This window comes from Melampsora larici-populina (assembly GCF_000204055.1).
Source record: "Melampsora larici-populina 98AG31 unplaced genomic scaffold MELLAscaffold_48, whole genome shotgun sequence".
Taxonomy (NCBI): Eukaryota; Fungi; Basidiomycota; class Pucciniomycetes; order Pucciniales; family Melampsoraceae; genus Melampsora; species Melampsora laricis-populina.
Window position 1 is genome coordinate 733,257 of NW_006768812.1, and position 18,821 is coordinate 752,077.

General features: G+C 42.6%; 4 protein-coding genes across 4 annotated transcripts; 2 read left to right on the forward strand and 2 right to left on the reverse strand.

Annotated features, from left to right (window-relative positions):
* Positions 1-226: 226 nt before the first annotated feature.
* On the reverse strand, positions 227-6,835 carry MELLADRAFT_92084 (uncharacterized protein; the record flags this gene model as incomplete). The annotated part of the gene is made up of 13 exons (XM_007415093.1): positions 227-388; positions 482-1,060; positions 1,154-1,308; positions 1,431-1,569; positions 1,667-2,387; positions 2,455-2,701; positions 2,764-2,834; positions 2,915-3,027; positions 3,095-3,172; positions 3,261-3,491; positions 3,564-3,734; positions 3,804-6,587; positions 6,746-6,835. The coding sequence occupies 13 exons, from the start codon at positions 6,833-6,835 to the stop codon at positions 227-229; spliced, it is 5,541 nt and encodes a 1,846-aa protein (XP_007415155.1).
* Positions 6,836-7,085: 250 nt separating this feature from the next.
* On the forward strand, positions 7,086-8,443 carry MELLADRAFT_50064 (uncharacterized protein; the record flags this gene model as incomplete). Its single annotated transcript, XM_007415088.1, has 6 exons — positions 7,086-7,363; positions 7,429-7,543; positions 7,626-7,760; positions 7,835-7,908; positions 7,971-8,006; positions 8,070-8,443. 6 exons carry the CDS (start codon positions 7,184-7,186, stop codon positions 8,088-8,090), a joined length of 561 nt encoding a protein of 186 aa, XP_007415150.1.
* Positions 8,444-12,129: 3,686 nt separating this feature from the next.
* Positions 12,130-13,987, forward strand: MELLADRAFT_110929 (uncharacterized protein; the record flags this gene model as incomplete). Its single annotated transcript, XM_007415089.1, has 7 exons — positions 12,130-12,164; positions 12,239-12,368; positions 12,890-12,997; positions 13,117-13,184; positions 13,262-13,365; positions 13,721-13,760; positions 13,831-13,987. The coding sequence occupies 7 exons, from the start codon at positions 12,130-12,132 to the stop codon at positions 13,985-13,987; spliced, it is 642 nt and encodes a 213-aa protein (XP_007415151.1).
* Positions 13,988-14,565: 578 nt separating this feature from the next.
* MELLADRAFT_78994 (uncharacterized protein) lies at positions 14,566-18,739 on the reverse strand (the record flags this gene model as incomplete). The annotated part of the gene is made up of 6 exons (XM_007415092.1): positions 14,566-16,727; positions 16,798-17,049; positions 17,162-17,817; positions 17,908-18,335; positions 18,402-18,505; positions 18,612-18,739. 6 exons carry the CDS (start codon positions 18,622-18,624, stop codon positions 14,851-14,853), a joined length of 3,330 nt encoding a protein of 1,109 aa, XP_007415154.1.
* Between the last annotated feature and the right edge of the window lie 82 nt (positions 18,740-18,821).

An 18,821-nucleotide genomic window follows, 5' to 3' on the forward strand; every position in this document is an offset into this window, starting at 1 on the left:
TATACATGATTATTGAAACATTCAACCAAAAAAATAATAACAGAATCAAACTTAATCATACAAATCAACAAAAAAATTCATTCATGTTCATTACAATAAATTGTTTATAAATTGTACAAACCAAAATGAAATCATCATACTATTAAACAACAACACCCAAACCAAACCAAACCACCTATACTCTCTACAACCTTTTCCTACATAAACACTTGTTTCAAGATCAAGTTCAATTCTTCAATCTTTTATACTTATCTTCATCATTCTCAATCGTCAATGGATCCAATGTATGTCTAAGTCCTAATAAAGTCTTACTGATCGCTCCAGTAGCTCCAATCATCGGATGTAAAATAGCAATAGGTACAGCTTTAACTACTGCACGACCTGATCCCTTTTTTTTAGTTTCACCATCCCAAACAAAAAAACAATCAGTCAAGTTTTTTTTACATCTCAAGATTAGAATTTCTTTTTTTTGACAACTTACTTCATTAAAGACTTCTAATGGAATAGCCAAAATCGTTTGAGCAGTACTTCTCATATTCTTTCTTAAATCTTGATATCCAAGTTTAGCACCCATCTTCAAATTTTCAGGTTGATCAGCATATCGACTAATCATCTCATGTGTTTTGATCTTATTGGTAAGTTCAGATCTAAGAATCTCAACTTCTTCTTCAACCTTTTCATAATTCTCATCAAGATAATCGATTCCTTGATCAATAGTTTCAACATGAATCTCTTCTGAAACCTTTGCACCTAAGATCATTTCTGCCTTTTCCAAAACCACTTGAGTTCCCGTAGCCAACTTAGCCCCTAACTTGATGGCTTCTAATGCTGTACTCTTGGCAAACGATTGACTTCCTTTTTGTAATCCTCTGGAGATTCGTCCGTCTTTACGTTTGATCTCTTCGATGGGTAATAAAATTAAATCGGCTAATCCGGTTCCTAAATTCACAATCGATCTAACGGGTGAGATTCCTGAAATCACATCGGCTAATTGATTAGCTTTTATATCGGGTGTCCAGATCTCTTGTAATAGACTTCCAATCTTATCTGGTCCAGGAACCTAATTTTTAAAAAAAATCAAATCATCATCACATCAACACTCCTTAGCAAAACAGAAACAAATTCAAAACCATCATCATTGGATTTAACTTACACCAATCAAAACTGCATGTCTTAAAGTCATATCAGATCCATCAAAATGAAAAAAATTCATCAATTCAATCACTTGTCCTTTTTGTAAAGCCATATAATCCACTCGTTTAGGTTTATAATCTAATTTAATCCTAATAGGAAAAATTTCAACTCGTTCTATTTGACAAGAAAAAAAGAAAAAAAGAAACAGAAAAAAGTTATCAGAAATTGATTGTCTCATTCAAATCACATGGTTAATTTTTTTCCTTTTTTGGGTCTGATTAGAAATCTTCACTAACGAAAAAACATGCCCTCTTTGGTTTTCTTCTCATTTAATGATCTATCAAGTTGGTGATTTTCTTTTTGAAATCCGAAATAAGTTTTCAAAAAATCAACCGCATCTTGATCAACATACAACCTAAGTGGTACAATCTTAAGCTGTATAAATATATGTATAATAAAACCTCATTAACAAACTTTTTCAAATTATTCACTTTCTTTTCAAATTTTTAATAATAGGTTTCATTTCACTCACTTTCAAAATCGCTTCCTGTTTTCCATCCTCATCAGGTGAATCCACTAAATCAAACTTCACACGTAACATAGGTGATCCAGTCGACCTTAGATTTCCTCCATCATTGGGTCTAAGTTCAGTCAAGAATTTCTTCCAAGTTGATGTTTTAATATTATCTAGAATCGAAACTTGATTGACTTTGATTTTGATGCTCATCAAAGATTCACTACTGGAATCTTTCACAAATGGATTTTGGCTTGGATCATAAACTCGAAATCGACAAGTAAGTTCATTCAGAACGAATTCAAGTGCTGGATGTCTTGATCTTTGTAAATTTCCTATGGTAGATAAACAATTGATCGTAGGTCCACTTCTTTCTTTAGGAGCCGGTGGTAAGGTTTGCCAACTACCAGTAATACTAACATCTTCATTCGGTACAACCCCTACCGGATCATCCAACTCACGATCAATAGCATTGAGTAATTGTGCAGTAGTAAGGCTACGAGTTGACGGCGGAAGACCGAAATGGACAGACTTGAAGAGGGTTGTCGATGGTAATTCTTCATCTAGAGTACTCTCATCCGAATGTCCCTTCGCTAGCAGTTGTCGTAATTTTTGTAAGCGCTTTCTCATCGCTTTCTTTGCTTCTTCGATTGCATGGCGAGTAGAAGCCCAATCATATCCTTCATGAAGACCTATTGAGACGTCAAAGTTTTCAACCTTGAATTCGGTCACAATCACTCTATAGACAATCATCAGAAAGGTATCCAAAATTATGCTCATATATCATTTGGGATCCGATCACTTACCGAGTAGAAGGCTTTGAGCGAGTTGGAGGTAATGATAAGAAATCATCAATGATATTAAGACCATCAGGATGTAAATTTCGGATGATAGAAGGAAGATGTGAGTCGGTAAGTTTAGTTTTAAGACCAGTTCGGGTCGAATTAGTTTGCACAAAATTAGCATCCGAGGGGTAATCCTCATGTACCAAGTCTTCACCCAGTTCAAATGGTAAAAGCGGTTTACGAAAACGAGTGTCTTGTATTGCTGATTCTATTCATCAGTTTGTTGATGGTCAGTTTGGATTACAAGTTGCTTATCGGGTTGAGGCTTACTTAATAGACTAGCTTGTAAGTCTTCTTGACTCTGAGACGGCTCTTCAGCGTGATCATAATCGAGTTCAACCCTAGATGGTCGCAACGTGACAAATTAAGAAGAGAGTCAATCTTTATGCGTTTGTATACGCATTCCGCTGAGAAAGCTTACTCAGGCTTCTGTTCCGTCAACGATATTCGACCCAAACCAGCAATCACATCACCTAAGCTCTCAGTCGAGTCAGCACATAGCGACACTCCCAATGATCCATTGTGCACACATCCCTAATGGTGAAGAGGAGATAATTTATCAGAATGTCAAATCTCACAATTCACTGAGATATCACTCAACTCGTAGTCTACCGGTTTCTGTCGAATAAGAAACTCCAATCCGTAGATTCGAGAACCTAGCCAGACGAACAAACACACTCTGGCTCATCATAGTCAATTGATAGATAAACCAACCTCAGCTATTGATACAAAGTGATAAACTGATACATAGCCAGAAGATTACTCACACTCTGACCTTCAGCCAATAGCAGGGTCAATGTACCCTGTATCTCCGGCGATACATCTGAGGATGATGGATCCAATTTCACATTACAACCGAAATCATCAAAGCATCCGGCGAGAATGAATTGTGGAGTCTTGTCACTCGAAGAGGATGGAGGCGGTGAAACTCTTATTGAAGTCGATCGTAATGAGATGCGCACTCGAGTCAGATAGTTTGGACCCGGAGTTTCAAATGCCTACCAACACGGATTTCTCTCAATCATCATCAGATCAAAGTCAGTGAAGAGATAAAAAGCTTAGAAGCTCACACCGGGAGGTGCCTTGACAAACTCTAGTAAATCTCGAATCCATGTGAATTGCGGGCCGATGTGTAAAATGATACCTCGGACAACGAGATCAACCATGATTGTCTTGGAAGATGAATTCGCCAAAGATCCAGTAGTCCTGATCGTTATAGACACTGCGCAACGGTTCATGTTCTATGCAGTGTGAACGCCATGAGAGATTAGCCTTTTTAGTCTACCCTCGATCAGTATCAATGAACTAACTGAAGGAGCGTTGCCTGTCTCATCTAATCGGATCAATTCTGATACTTCTGCTTCGTGCTCCAACGTGCCCCTAATGGATCCGATGACGAGAACCAAGGTAGTATCAGATGAGTGATCTGATGTTGTTTGTGGCGTAGACAATCTGTTGGTAGTCTGCGATATCGAAAAGTCTTGTAAGGTTAGCATCAGCTGAGCTGTTTGTTGAGCAGAGGGGCTCAGCAGATCTGCGTTTTCCTGTGATAAATCGATCTTTAGCTCAATCCTTCCAACGCTCAAGGTAGTCTCAAGAGGCTTCGGGCGGGATCGGACACTTCGCAATGATGAGACTGGGGACAATGAAGCCGAACGACAGTTGACATCGTCTTGGATGGGTATATCGCTGACATATGGAGCTGCGATCGAGTCGGCATATGGGTTGGACAATTGGATAGCCCATGTGCTCAAATCGTCTAACCAATATTGCAATCGGTCGAATCGCTTTTTGTTGAGCATTATTCGGACCAGCGCCACCTTCACTGTTGCCGGGTCTGGCTTCCTGGTGCATCCCATCGGTCCGAGCTCATCGCTGTGTTCAACCGAGCCGTATGTAACTGTGATACAAGGCTCTTCGTTCTTGGCTTGACCAGAAGTGGGGTCGAGGTTAGGCGTAAGGACCAGAAACGTCGTTTCTGGAGAACAGCGATGGTCTGATGTGGAAGGTGGCGGATTTAGTTCAGCGGCAATCGAATGCACTGTACACTGGAAACCTGATGGTGCTGAGTGATCAACTTGAACAGATTGCAGAGCGATTCCTAAAGAGACGCCATCTTCACGATAATCGAGTTTATTTCGGCTACCGTGTTTGGAGCAATTCACTTTGATTCTAAGGACAATATCCTGGGCGGAGAACGAAATTGAATGAGGCGCTTTAGTCAAGACGTCGGATTCGAGATTTGATCGCTTTTTGTATTTAACATGTTCTTTATCGCCAGTCGGAGTGATGACATCCACAGCTGGACTCGATTGACTACCCAAAGTCTCAAATAAGTGCTGAAAACTTGAATAGAGTTCCAAGCCAATGTCAAATCGCGCATAACCAGATGTGATTTGCGTTCGTTGGCTGGTAACCTGAATCGAAAGGGCTGGATCTACGGAATCTGATGCGGGTACTTGAAGTATAACACTTTCGTGAGGGTTGGCTGTTGACTTTGCGACAATGGTAATTTTGGCTACATCAAGGTCAGTGAGTGGTACAAGGGCAGTGTTACAATTCAGCCGGTCAACAGGTGTATGAGATTGTGAGAATGTTAAAGCCTTCAATGACAGTTCCAGTGAAGACTTTGGAGCAGCATTCATGTCAGCATGCGTGTAGCCTCTCTTCATCTGGGGGCTGCAATCTACTCTCAATGACACTTGGCGACAGTATAGGTTGATATCTAGGGCAGCTGATTTGTCCTGTGTGTGTGATGATGTTGCAACAGCAGCCGGCGATGCAGATGAATCCGAAGAGTCTCCAGTCAAATCAGACAAGATTGACTTCCATAATTCAATTTCCGAAGGCGAGTGGACGTGGATGCTGAGAATTGGCAAGCAGATTTCGATCTTGTATTGGGGATTTCGAGCGCTGGATATATTCGTATTGGGAGTGGGAGCAACACTTGTAGATTCGCAAATTTCTCCGGGTTGAGCATCGATCGAAGCAGAAGTAGCGTCTCTGTTTGATTGAAGGGGCGGGGGCGTGTAGGTCATGACAAATAGGATCCGAGTTCTTTCTTCTGTGTCTCCAAACGGACTGGAAGCTTCGTGATAGTTTACCAATCTGTCGAGTCCGCTAGGATTATCGTCTGTCAAGACATGAGACTCATCTGGCAACAAAGGCCCCCCCTGGAATTCAAGAAAGATATAATCCTGATGTTGGATAGAACTTTCTAGCGGAGCATCACGTGGCTTTGGTGGAGCAGGTGGAGCAACGGACATGCGAAGATCGGCAATGGCCTGCGACATGAGCATGTCGTCATTGGCTTCAAGTGATTCATATCCAGTGGAAGATGATGCTGATGGTGTACTAGTGCGGGAAGGAGGTTGGGGTGTCAAGTCCTTGAAATATATCGTGGGCGGCGACATTTGAAAGATACGAGAAAGAGTTTTCGGAAGATTCTCCTTTGAGTCTGGGGCCGTAGAACCACCGTCAATCGTCAGGTGTAGTTCTGCTTGTCCATGCCTGACTTGGATCGAAAATTTCTCGAATTCGAATGACAGCTTTGCCAATATTTTTTCGATCAGTCCCGCAAATAGCCCTCGACGGTCAGGCTCTTTTGTGGCCTCCTTGATGTTGGGTTGTGAGGCAAATGCACCCGGGAGTTGATGATCAAGCTCATCTGTAGATGAAGCCGAGCCTTCGTTTCGAGCAAACTCATCAGCCAACTCTGCGATACTTGAGGCGAGATCTATGTTTCGTGTTGACGAATATAATGAATCTGATATTGAATTTGAATTTGAAGTCACAGGCTGCATGTGTTCAGATGTCACAGCAAGGACCAGCCTGATTCCTTGCAAACGGATATTGACCGTAGGAACATAGTTATCCCAAGACAGAGACCAAGGAGGCCATTCTATCCGTAATGAAAAGGTGTCCAGGGAGGCGGATTGTAGCTTGAGAGATAGTCCAGTTTTCGACAAGATGTCTTGCATCGTGGTTGGGTCCAGATCGACATTGTTGATGGTGAATGAATCAGAGTTAAGAGGGTTATTGATTTGAGAGTCAAGGGAAAGGCCACGATCCTTTAGAAATGGACCAAGGAATCGCTTGATAAGATAAGACAGCAATCGATGTTGAATGTTAGTTGGTCCAAGGGTAGGTAAGGTGAAGGGTGCCATCATCCATTGAGAAGTCTTGCTGAGCAGTAAAGAAAGGAGGTTTGGTAATCAGCTTCAAGGAGAGGGGTCGCATACATAATACACACAGTGAGTGAGGCATGCATGAGTGCGGTCTCGACATAAATGCAGCTGGGCACAAGGTAGTGCGTGTGAGGTGCATACATAATGGCCCCCATCAAATTGCCGGGTGTCAATGAGCACTTTACGCGGAAAGTACACATGTGAAAGAGCTCAATAGAGACACACTCACTGTGAACCCTATGTAACAGCAGGCTATCTAGGTCAAACATAAGGTTTTCACTGCGCAACATCCGACGTGGCTGGTTTCAGCCGAAGCATGTCACAGGCTGGACATGATCAGTACAAATGTCACTGGCAATATTCCCTCATCTCTCTTGGTTCCGAACAGTCCCTAACCAGAACTTTGTACACCTTGACCGTACAACAAAACAACTCAAACTCTCCACCTCCACCCTTTCGATCGTCGATTATTTCTCATTTCAATCAACTTCGACTCTCTCAACATGCTTCGATCAATCGGAACCCGATCTCTACGTCAGATCTCTGCTTCGACCAAGGTTGTCCCACAACTCAGACAATCAATCCCTTCGATCTCTGCTAATGGTCAAGGATACGCCACTATCGCTGTCCCATCCGATCACTCATCTACCGCAACCAGTCAATCTGTCCCCTCCATCAGTAATGTAGCTTTCAATCCCAGCTAACTTGATCATCGAACTCGGCTGATATCACTTAATTTGCATTTCAGATCGAAGCAGCATGGAAAGAGATGACCCCACAAGAACAAGAATCTATCTTCCACCACTTGGAGGGACTCCAGAAAAAGGACTGGAAACAACTATCATTAGATGAGAAAAAAGCTTGTAAGATTTGTCTCGCCGATCAGTTTACATAGCATCCCGTCAACTGAAGCAATATATGGTCCTACGTCATTTTTCACAACAGCTTATTGGGTCTCTTTTGGTCCACATGGTCCTCGTGAACCTATACATCCTCCAGGATCAGGTCTCAAACTCCTTTTGGGTATCACTGGTTGTGTGACAGCCGCCATTGCCATCTTTGTCGCGATCCGACTCAATGGTAAGTGTTATCTCATCTATTGACAAAGACCCGGGCTTAAATGTTAATCGCTCATGAATGTGGCATCTCTCCAGCTCCTGAGCTGCCTCATACTATGTCGAAGGAATGGCAGGAGGCTGCAACGGAGCGTGCAAAGGATCAAAAGATGGTATGTGATATCGTTGTTTGTCTGTCATTTGCCGGACAATTCTTGATATTTCGTGTCTGTAGGATCCTTTCACTGGTGCATCTGCTGAAGGAAAGAAGGTAAGCGTCAAATCATTCAACTCTTCAGTATATACCAGCAGGAGCTAACATATTGATCTTTAGGCGAGAACTTTTGTGCAATGAACGGGCTTGTGGCGCCCACAAAACAATTCCGTTTGCCTGAGGTGCAGATTGAATGATTAGGGGAGATCTTTGACGTTGCCCTGCATCCCAATTGGTGTTTCATATAATCAGCTTTTTTTAACTAGATTTGAGTATGAAAAATCTTATTCCATCTTTTTTCATCTATTTGGCATTGAGCGTATTGGTCAAGCTAAAGATTTGAAGAGTTTGTGGCACAAAATTTATATTTGCTTCTTCAAGTTTCGTGTGAATGTTTTCTTTTCATCTTGCTCTCCTCTGTTACCACGTTGACTCTCACGCGCAGAAATACTTCTCATGAACTCCAGCATAGCTGATGAGAGTGTTTGTTGGCCCAGGTCCCTAATGCAGGGACACGAACTGGCAGCATTGGAAGCACATACAAAAAAATCAAGCAACCCATATTATGATAGGTCTGCTCATACCACGCCTCCTGGCTGTGTGGTCAACTTGAGCATGATGGGTGGGTACATGGTAGATTTTATGTTGAGAGTGAATCTATGCATACTGGGTATTTGTGATTGTGTCACTTCCCAACCACCTCTTGGTCTTGAGAGGCACTTTTTGCAAGAAGTTGTCCGCATAAAAGGTGACATTTACCAACTCTGACATGAACAAGTCTAGTGCAGATGATACAACAAAACATGCTTGAGCCTATCCTCCTTTGTACCCCACTGGAACACATAGTCCTTTGTATGTCAAGAACCAATAAGCTTGCATGGTTGAATTGGGCCCCAATATCACATTTCCTTGTAGCATGGTGCACTCAAACCTGGGGGTATTGCAAAATTCACCAATTGGGGTCCCTGAATTGTGCTGCAGTAGAAGTCCCTATCACTCAATTCTCTTGCGGCCAAGCCCCAATTTTGAGCTTCCAGTGGGGGATTTGACAACATCTCAATGAGCCCCAAATTTCACCACTTGCCCAACCCCATACCTCACATATCAAAGCCCATGCATCTCCATGTGTACCACACCTCAAAGTGTGTGTATACACATACCCTGTATACATTTGGAGCCCAGACCTCTTTGGGCCACTGAATTTTGGTTTGGCAATTCGTAGCCCCAATGTGTAGCCTGACCACTGTGGATTCTCTTCAATTCTCTTTAATGCATTACAGTACAGTAAATCTCTGGACCTGGCCTAGTCAAATGTGCCCAAAGGTTTTGTAGCCCAACTTGTGACCAGGTTTAGTCAATCAATTGGACCTGGGGTCATGTGGTGGGCGCGAGCTCAAGAAAAGTGCGCGCCCTCATTTTGGCTGGGGGCGTGAGAGGGTGCAGGAGGCGTGAAAAAAGGACAAAAATTGGCCAAGTTTTTGATGATGCTTTGTCAGCCATATCTTCTACAACCCATAAAAAATTAATAATCTTGTATCAACACCCTATAAACAAATTCAACAGCAATAGTACAACAAAAATCAACCAAATCAAAAAAAATCAATGAACATGTGTTGCTATCAATGTAGTCTGAAATTTTGTTGTTGGGGTAACTTTCAATCCAAACTGTAAATGCTTCCATGACTGGAAGAATATGGTGTGGGGTGGTACCCATAACACACATTGATTGATTTGAGATGATTTGAAGGTGGGAGAGGACTGATTTCAGCAGAAAACTTTGTAGATCACATGCTTTGGTTCATGGGCGCGCCCACTCCAATTCAAACCAAAAAAGACGCGCCCGAAAATTGTGCCGCGCCCACCACATGAACCTGGGGGCAGCACAGGGATACTTTTCTAGGTACTTTCCCTGCCAATCAATAAAGTGACAAAAACCTTTCCTCAAGTACTTACCTTGCCCAAATTAGCCATGCCCTGTGCTCCTTTGGCCAGCCTCACTTCACTGCAGGCCAATTGGTATAAGCTCTGAATCGTCTATCAAGATTTTCTCATAACAAATCCCAAGGAGAAAGTCCAGGGTGGCCCTAGCTTCATGCATCAGAATGTTGCTTCTCATACCAGCCAGATGCATATTGGTATATTTTAGGATATTTCAAAGCAGCCTCCCAAAGTGTACTTAGGGGTATGTCATGGCTTGCACCTCAGTTTGCATTTGTGCACATTGGTAGAAGGATTAAAAAGGTGTGTGCACTTCATGAGCCCAATTTTCTTGGCATTATAGCCTCAGTTAATACACTGGTGTTGTTGATCCATATGCCCATGTACATGACTCGTAATAGTATACATGCAACATGCAACAATGCCCAGGCAATAATATGATGTGATGGAATTAAAAATGTTGCAGGGATATAATATGCAAGAGAAGATATATTAAGTGCGCGGAAACCCAAAGATATACACAGATGGTTTGAATTTGGAGCTGAGGAAGATAAATTCCCTGCTTGTGTATAATACAACTGATCCTGGGCTCAAGCTTTGGTGAATATGAATATGTATCACAGAGAGGTAATTTCATGAGATTAATGTGTGTTTTCCATCCCTGATTTGAAATTTGACAACCCAATGTCATGAGTATTGGACTTAATCACAATAGTCCTGCAAAGACTTGCAGGATACAAAGTAGAATCCGGGCTTCTGCACAGAATTATTTTGGCTGTAAATTTGGATTTTCTGGGCAAAGAGGCCAGGCACAGCATTCAAAGTTACATCCAAAAGGATTCTGTGAACATGCCCAAAAATTACTTTGTATCCCCTGATGGTACATATAAGATCAAGAATAGGGCACTTTGGAAGAGGTCACCTGAGGATTTCCACATGTGAACTCCAAAAGAAACATCAACTCTACTCACATGTTTCCCACGACTGAATTGGAACAATGTACAGCCTGGAAAAATGTAAACCAAACAATCAAAAAAGTAGAAAAAGTGAATATTTAGAAGAAAAAGGTTGAAGCACAATACAAAGAAGAAACCAAATGATTGGATTAAAGATAAAATTGCTGTTATGAAATAAACTTATCTTAAAAGACAGAACATCAAAACAAAGTGAATGATCCAATCATACAACCATAAAGCAATGTCAAAAACAGATTAAAGTTCAACACATACCCTACAGCCAATTAAGATCAGTGATGATAAAATGATTGCAAATTCAATCAAGGTAACAAAGACCCTCCCTGCTGTCTCTTCGGTGAAAAATCCAATCCTCATTGATTGGTGAAATTTTGAAATAACAGGAAGAGGAATGGTATGCACCATGTCCTTGTGGCAGTCGCCCAACGACGAGCGCACACGGACTCCCTATGAGGCACAAAGGCAACTCATGTGCGCACGTCAACAAGTGAACACCACACGGGCATGGTGATATAAATCTAACAACAAAGTGCAACATTGAGAAAAATAAAACCAAGACAAGTACTATCTGGGAAGCAACCAAACATATTTACCCCTACATCCCAAAGGCTGTCTTACAAGAAGAGCAATTTGACTTCTTTTCCCATTTCCCAAACTGTTTCTGACATTCTTTTCTCACCTGATAACCGTACATGGAAACATCAAATCAAGAGAAGAGCACAGAAAAATTTGTAAGATTGGATGAAGAAATTCAACCCAGACGGTTGCCAAAAACCACTGTGTTGATACCATGAGGCAAAAGGAAATCTCTTGGAAACTATTATTGAGAAACATTGGGAGACAGTCAGAAAAGAATACAATTCCAGCTAATCTATTCTATACATAAAGTTCAAACTTACATTACAATATTCTCCATGTCAGCGTCAAACCACAATCCCCTCATCTGGTAGCCAGCATGAGGCGTTGAGTAGAGATATAATGACGCACAAATCAGATGACATTACAGCACATGACTCTACCTCTTAAAAAATTCTTGAGCACATGCCTCACCCAAAACATATCAGCTGTTTGGGCTAGCACTGGGAAGTTGATCACGATGAACACAAAATTGCGCACACAATTTATCACATCTAATGATAACGAAGATCACGAAATTGAGTGTTGGGAACTTGCAGATCGAAATGATCTCTAATGAAATAGCCAATTCGTCACATGTGATTCACTACAACACTAGATCCCGCAATCATATCTTTGCTACGTAATTATGAATGCAAGTAATTCGTGTTGCCATCAATCTTGCATCGTGAGTGGGCTGAAACATTTCAACACCACGGAAAACGCGTATACTGTTCTTGAATGTTTTGACTATGTATATAGTTTTCCAGGATCGAGAAATAAGAGCTATCCAGTGATACCGCAAGAACAAGATGTCTTGGTAAAATGGATAATGCCTATAAGACATTTCCCACTCATCGCAGGAGGAATTGGCTGCATTCATTGGTTGCGGGTTGAGTTGAGAGCTGATGAGAATGAACGATCGGAGGAGATTGGTAGTACCATCGGATCTTACTTGCTGAAATGCGACATGGAATACTTCAGAATTATTTGCTTACTTGAATGCGTTTGCATTGGCCACCATCTTTAATGTTCCGCTCTTCTACCTCACGGCGGCCGGGCTTTGATGCTCTCAAGACTCTGGTATGTACGCCGTATTTCGCGTAACTACACCTAAAGACTGATTCAACGTGAGCTCCTTGTGTACTAGAGTGCTACATGTTTGTGGAAGTGCTGTTTCTTTCGTGTAAGCTGTGGGTTTCGAGAGCCCCTGCTTAACGGACATTGGAGTTAAGGAATGAATACGTAGTTCCTAACAAAACTGAAATATGTTTGTGGAGTCCGATTATGCATTCTCCGCCCGCCCTTGCTGAAAAGCTATAGAAAGATGAGCCCTTACCCCACCTCAAGTTTCCTCCGCCTCATCTTCACGCTGGCTTCACACATCCCCGTTACATCCGATTACTTTCGAAGGGTCTTTTGAGAACATTTTTTGGTTGTTTACATCTTCCGGTTCAACTTCTTAGTCTACCAAGAAGGATTATCAGTGCTGCCGTCTCCATGGACAATCCAATTGCCGAGGTGAGTGGTCATTCTTTTTGGTGTTACTCTTTAGCCTCTACATTCCAGTCATGACCTGAGTGAAACGGCACCAGCTGGAAACTCCAAATAACTCATATCATTCCTGAAATACGTAATAGATTAAGGACGTTGTGCGATCCATAACTGAACCCTACGAAGCAACTACCCTAGCCAAAAATGTGGAAAAGTGAGTTGATAAAAATGACCATGAGAGGCCTGAACACTGAATGTTGATACACTTGGAGGAATTTTGCTTTGATTTAGGTACTTTACTGCTGATGCATATATCCTTCACCCAGCATTCAATCAACCGCATACAGTAAATGGAAGGGACGATCTAGTTGGTATCTACAAAATGCTGTGCGCGTGTTTGTTCTTTCTTTTTGTTACCTTCTCAAATCCGCCTTGACGAGTCTCATCCTATCATTTCTTGCTCATTTTACAGTCGAGTTTGGACTATTGACAACAAAATAGAATTCCATGCGGTGATGTTCAATGAAGACATGACGCAGGGTACCATTGGTTAGTTTTTAGATATTCATGAACCTTTTACCTCCATAGCGGTACGTTCACAAATAGAATGAGAGATTTCTGATGCGCCTCATCAATCTTTCGTTCATGCAATTCTCTTCTCAGAGTTGACCGAGCACGTAACAATGCGATGGAGTCCGATCTCGCGCTATTTTTCAAGGCGCAACAGATTGCATTTCTTGGTTCGAATAGATCTGAGAAAATGTAGCGATGGCAAGTATCGGATCTGGAGGTATGTCGAGTTTCAGGAGAATGGTGCATGTGGGACAAACTGGAAGCTGAATCAAATTGACTTATATTAGGCAGCACGATAACTTAGCCACTGATCTGGCCATGAGTGGAGTTAGCGATGATATACCGGGTTTGTCTTTTGTGAGCAATGTGATTAAAAGCACTCTAGGCGTGATCACAGGAAAACTTGGAAGGTTTTTGCTCAGTCGCGGGTGGTTGGGTCCATGACAAAAAGCATTCTACAAGAAGAGCTTGACACTTCATCACATGGGAAGGTGTTTTACAAAAAGGGCTGTTTGTAGACTACAAATTCATTGTTCGATGTTTGAGTATCTTGAGTCGGTAATGAAAAACGATCGATCACAGTAGAAATGAGTTTGCGGGCAAGCTGGGTATGCAACCACAGACTGCAATTCAAATAGTGGACTGACTGCGCTGAGCAGATGTCATGGACTCATGGCCCCAGGCCAAGTGTTTGCTTCACGTAGCAGGCCACCTTTTCATGTTTTTACAATGCATTCAGGAAAGATTATTAAAGAATAGCTTCTTGCGTCACCACCTTAATCTTATATTGCCTTAGATTTGTATACCAATTGTGATGTCAACCACATCCTTCCGTAAAGGAAAGCCAACTATAAACTGGTTGCCAAAGAATCTCACTGTAAGCACACCAAAGGCAGCAAGGATCTTGATGGACAAACATGTGAATTGTAATTTGCAAGACCTTCATCTTATCGGTTAATGATTGAAAAAGATCACCAAGAGAAATCGTGTTTACATCACAGTCTCTCTAAATAGACAAACCTCAATTTACAAAGAATCATATGACATTCCATCAAATCAAAAAACCTCAAAGAACCTTCTTCTTCACCTATCCACCATCTCCTTCACAAGACAAAAAAAAACAAAAACTATTCAACCCAACAATCAAAACAATTTAAGATGAATATAAAAAGTTATATAAAGTTAATAAAAGAAAGACTGGAATGTGTTAATAAAAGATAGGCAAAAACAAAAAACAAAAAAAACCATTGCATGATAATTTATACAAAAACCCTATAAATAGATTTAACTTAATTCTGTTGAGGATCTTATACTCCTAATAAATGATTCAAAGCTCTTTCTACATCTCCTTCATCTTTTTTCAATGCTTCAATAGCTACCTCACGTGGAAATCCCATTGCACAAATCTGTTTAACTCCATCATTATCATCATCTCTAGGTAAATCTTGATCATTCTTTTCCGGATTCCTAGGTGGTAGATGAGGAGGTAAAGATGAAGTAGATGAACCACCAAATGGATCGACTTCATTTGAATCATTAGCAATTGATGAAGTTTGAGTAGGTTGTGCTGTGAAATGATCATTGAAATTCGCAAAGGCGTCATCAAATCCAACTGGTGCTCCCGTTGATGGTTTAGTAACAAAGTCATCTCCAAAAGTATTATCAAACGTATCTTGAGATTCACCAGCACCATTACCTACTGCTTCAGTTGGCTGATCTGTCACTTTAGATGGCGGAGGAAGATTAGCAAATGCACTATCAAAGTCTTCCATGGTTGCAGTGGTGGCCTTTCCTGCTTCAGGTCCAAAGTCCGTCGCAAAGTCGGACACATCAAGGTCATCACCAAACCCAGAAGGCTTCGCAGCTGATGGATTAGGCTTAGTGTCGAGTGTAGAGTCAAAATCTGAACTTTCAGGATGTTGAGCATCGCTAGGAGAACCGAAATTCCCACCAAATGAACCACTTCGAGCAGAATAAAACGCATCACCTGCCTGGACCAAAGTAGAAGGTCTATGCGATTGATGAGTTTCGTCAGAACCCGTTGCGTAAAATTCGCCATCTGAAAGCGGTGGGAATTTAAGGTCCATCGAGCTCTGAGGTTTGAGCGTTGTAGATGAACTAAGCAATTTCGACCCAGTTGCCTCTTCTACTTCTTCTTCATCTGATGACAAATCATCATCATCTCCTCGAGGCTGAGCGGCTTGAGAAGGTTGTAATCCTGGAGCGTTAATTGTTGGCCTTACTGCTGGATTACTAGGAGAGGAAACAGGGGGACCAGTGGATGTCGATGTCGACTCGTTCGGTTCAAAGGCTTCATCAAATCCAATTGCCGGCGGGTTCTCCTTCTCAGTATGCGTAGAACTGTCAACATGATTTTCTTCGTGCGGCTGTTCCGTCGGACGCGAGGATTCCAGGGATGTTGCAAATGGATCTGGTTCTTTGGCTGCAGAAATAGCTCGTTCTTGACCAAAATTCGATCCTGTGGGGCTTTGTTCAATTGGTTGAGGAGATTTGGACAAGAACATACTCGCAAAGGGATTCGTGCTCTTTGTAATCGTAGAGACTGACTCTGAAGGGGATGTTACGGAAGGTACAGGTGTGAGGGATCGCGTTGTTGTACTGTCGGTAGCACCTGGAATACTTCCTTGTAAACCGGCCAGTTCTTTCGTAGCTTGATCTTTTTGACCTTCTATAGTAGAAACCTGCTTTTTGGTGATCGCCACAAGACCTTTCTGAAGCCTTGAATCCTTCTTCAGCGACTCCAAAGCGGTTCGAATTTGTTGCGTCTGTTCCTGTAGCTCGGCCATTTTCTTCTTCATATCTCGTATATCCTCTTTATCACGCAAGACGGTGCCTTCTATTTGACTCTTTTCCATCTTGAGGGCCGATAGTTCTGATTCGGCGCGAATCACCTCTTCAGTCAACTGCTTCACTACAGTTCGCTGTTCAGTTTGCTTAGCGCGTAGCGTTTCCACCAGCCGACTTTCAGTTTGATGAGCGGCACGAGACGTGGACAGCTTAGTCTCCAGGGTCCGAATCTGTTCCGAAGTACTACCGATGTCCCCTTCTAATCGTCCGTGTTCCGTGCGTAGTTGCGTTAGAGCATTGTCAGTAGAAGCTACTTGTGTGTGTAGATTACCGAGACGTGCGCCGCTGTCTTCCAATGAGCTGGGTAAAGTGTTTGCTAAAGTGAGATATATGGACTACATCAGATTTGAGTAACTCTACACAATATCTTTCAAAGAAAGCCTCACCTTGGCCAGTGAATTGACGAGGTACAGCTTGGGCGTTGAAGTTCATTCCACTTGAGGATGTTGGTGGTGATAGTACGCTAGACATAGATCCGATCACCGACGCACCCGTCCTTTGAGCAGAAAGTATGGACGATTGGGGTAATTGCCCAGTGTTTTGAGCTGATATTGGAGCCATGGTTGCCACTGGACTTGCGGTGTGAGTTGGCTCGTGATCATCCATCAGCGACAAAAGATCATTCGTTGTATCAGAAGCTGAGTGGAGCAATGGTAGATGTCAAATTAGTAAAACCCCATGGATATCGCGGGGTGGGATTCAGTCTGAACTTGCCTTGGACTGGGGGCATTGTAGCGGATGGGACCCCACCTCTTCTTAGGGAAGGTGGGATCATTGACACCGGCAGTTGCGTAGGCAAACTTTCGTTGGCTCCCGCCAGAGTATCTTGGATCAAACGCATCGCTACCGCAAATTCCTCGCGGGTCAGTTGACCCTCTCCTCTGATATCAGCCAAGTCCCATATCTGCGCCAAGGTCTCCCCAGGTAATTTGCTCTCCATCATGAAAGGTACAGCTCGGTCTCCCGTGATGAAGCCTTGTCGCGTAGGATCAAGTTGTTCGAAAAACACGTTGCTTTGGGCCAGTTCGGCCGGACTAATGTCCCATTGTGCTTGAGGTGGAAAGGTCGCGGACGCGGAGAGAGCCTGACTCGACGAAGCTAATGGAGGCATTGTGGCAGCAGCATGTTGTCCAGTATACTGTGGTCGTATAGAGCTATTCAAAGTTGCTTGTCTTTGGGAACCAGTAGAATGGTTCAAGACCTGTGAAGGCTGACCAGTCATTTGAGGGGAGAGAGCTCGGACCAATGCCGGATTGACAGGTGATCGGGCTGACTCCATCAGACTGGGTGGTAATTGCGCCGGTAAAGTGGCTAACCGACCTGACATGCATAATTGAATAAGATGCATTGCGATGCTAAAGTCTCCTACCGACAGTGAACCGCGTGACTGGGTATCGGAAAGAGTCCTAGAGGGACTCAGAAACAAACGTCAATATAACAAGTTGATGCTGTACTGTCATATTGCCATCCTAGGGCATAACCAGAACTAGACAAACCATATTTGTCCTAATTTCTCAAAGCTCAATTGGCTTTTGATAAAGATGTCCCGAGCCTTTTCCCCATCTAGAAGACCATCATTGGGTCCTGCGTTCATGAACATCCTAACGTACTTTGTCTTGTCTGATTCGGGGATGATATACAGTGGATCTTGCACCGATGATGCTGCCTTTGCAGCAGGAGGCGCGCTGACAGATGGGAGCGGACTACTAGGGACTGCGATTCCAGGAATCGTAAATCCTTCAAGACGGCAGAGTGGACCTGGAGTAGAGATCGCTGCTGAATTAATAGGGATACCTCGTTGTGCTTTACCAATGAGACGCAAGGCGATATCGAATTGGGGACGAGTAAGGAAACCGGCATTATCTTGATCGGCTAACTGCCATATCTCTCCTAAGATTGTCGGTGGTAACTTTGAATGCGAAAACTGTTAAGGATTAAAAAGATCAGCTCATGCGGTAAAGGGAAACTGGTCAAGTAAAAGAAAACCTACAAATGCTACTGCCTTTTCGCCCACCAAGACCCCGATCTGCTCTGTGTCGGCCTTGGAAAAAAGGTAAGCATAAGCAGTACGTTCGTCGGGCGTGAGGTTTACCGCTAAGTGAAAGATTGTAGAAAAGTCAACGAGTGATCGACCATTGAGAGCACAGCATGATGGTAAATGTACCCAGCGATTTAGGTCATTTGCTCAAGTGTCGCTTACCTGATGGTGCCATGACTTCTGAGATGTGAATAGATAATACAAGTTGGTTTTTTACTCGAAGAATAGATTAATCGATTGAAGATGATTAAGCTTGATGGTTGAAGAATGAAGATTGAGAATGAATGCTTTGAATCTGGTTATCCCCGCTGAATAAGCCTATGTCCAGCTTTGACAAATTACTTGATCCTCGGTAGCTCTCCGTCCGCCCCG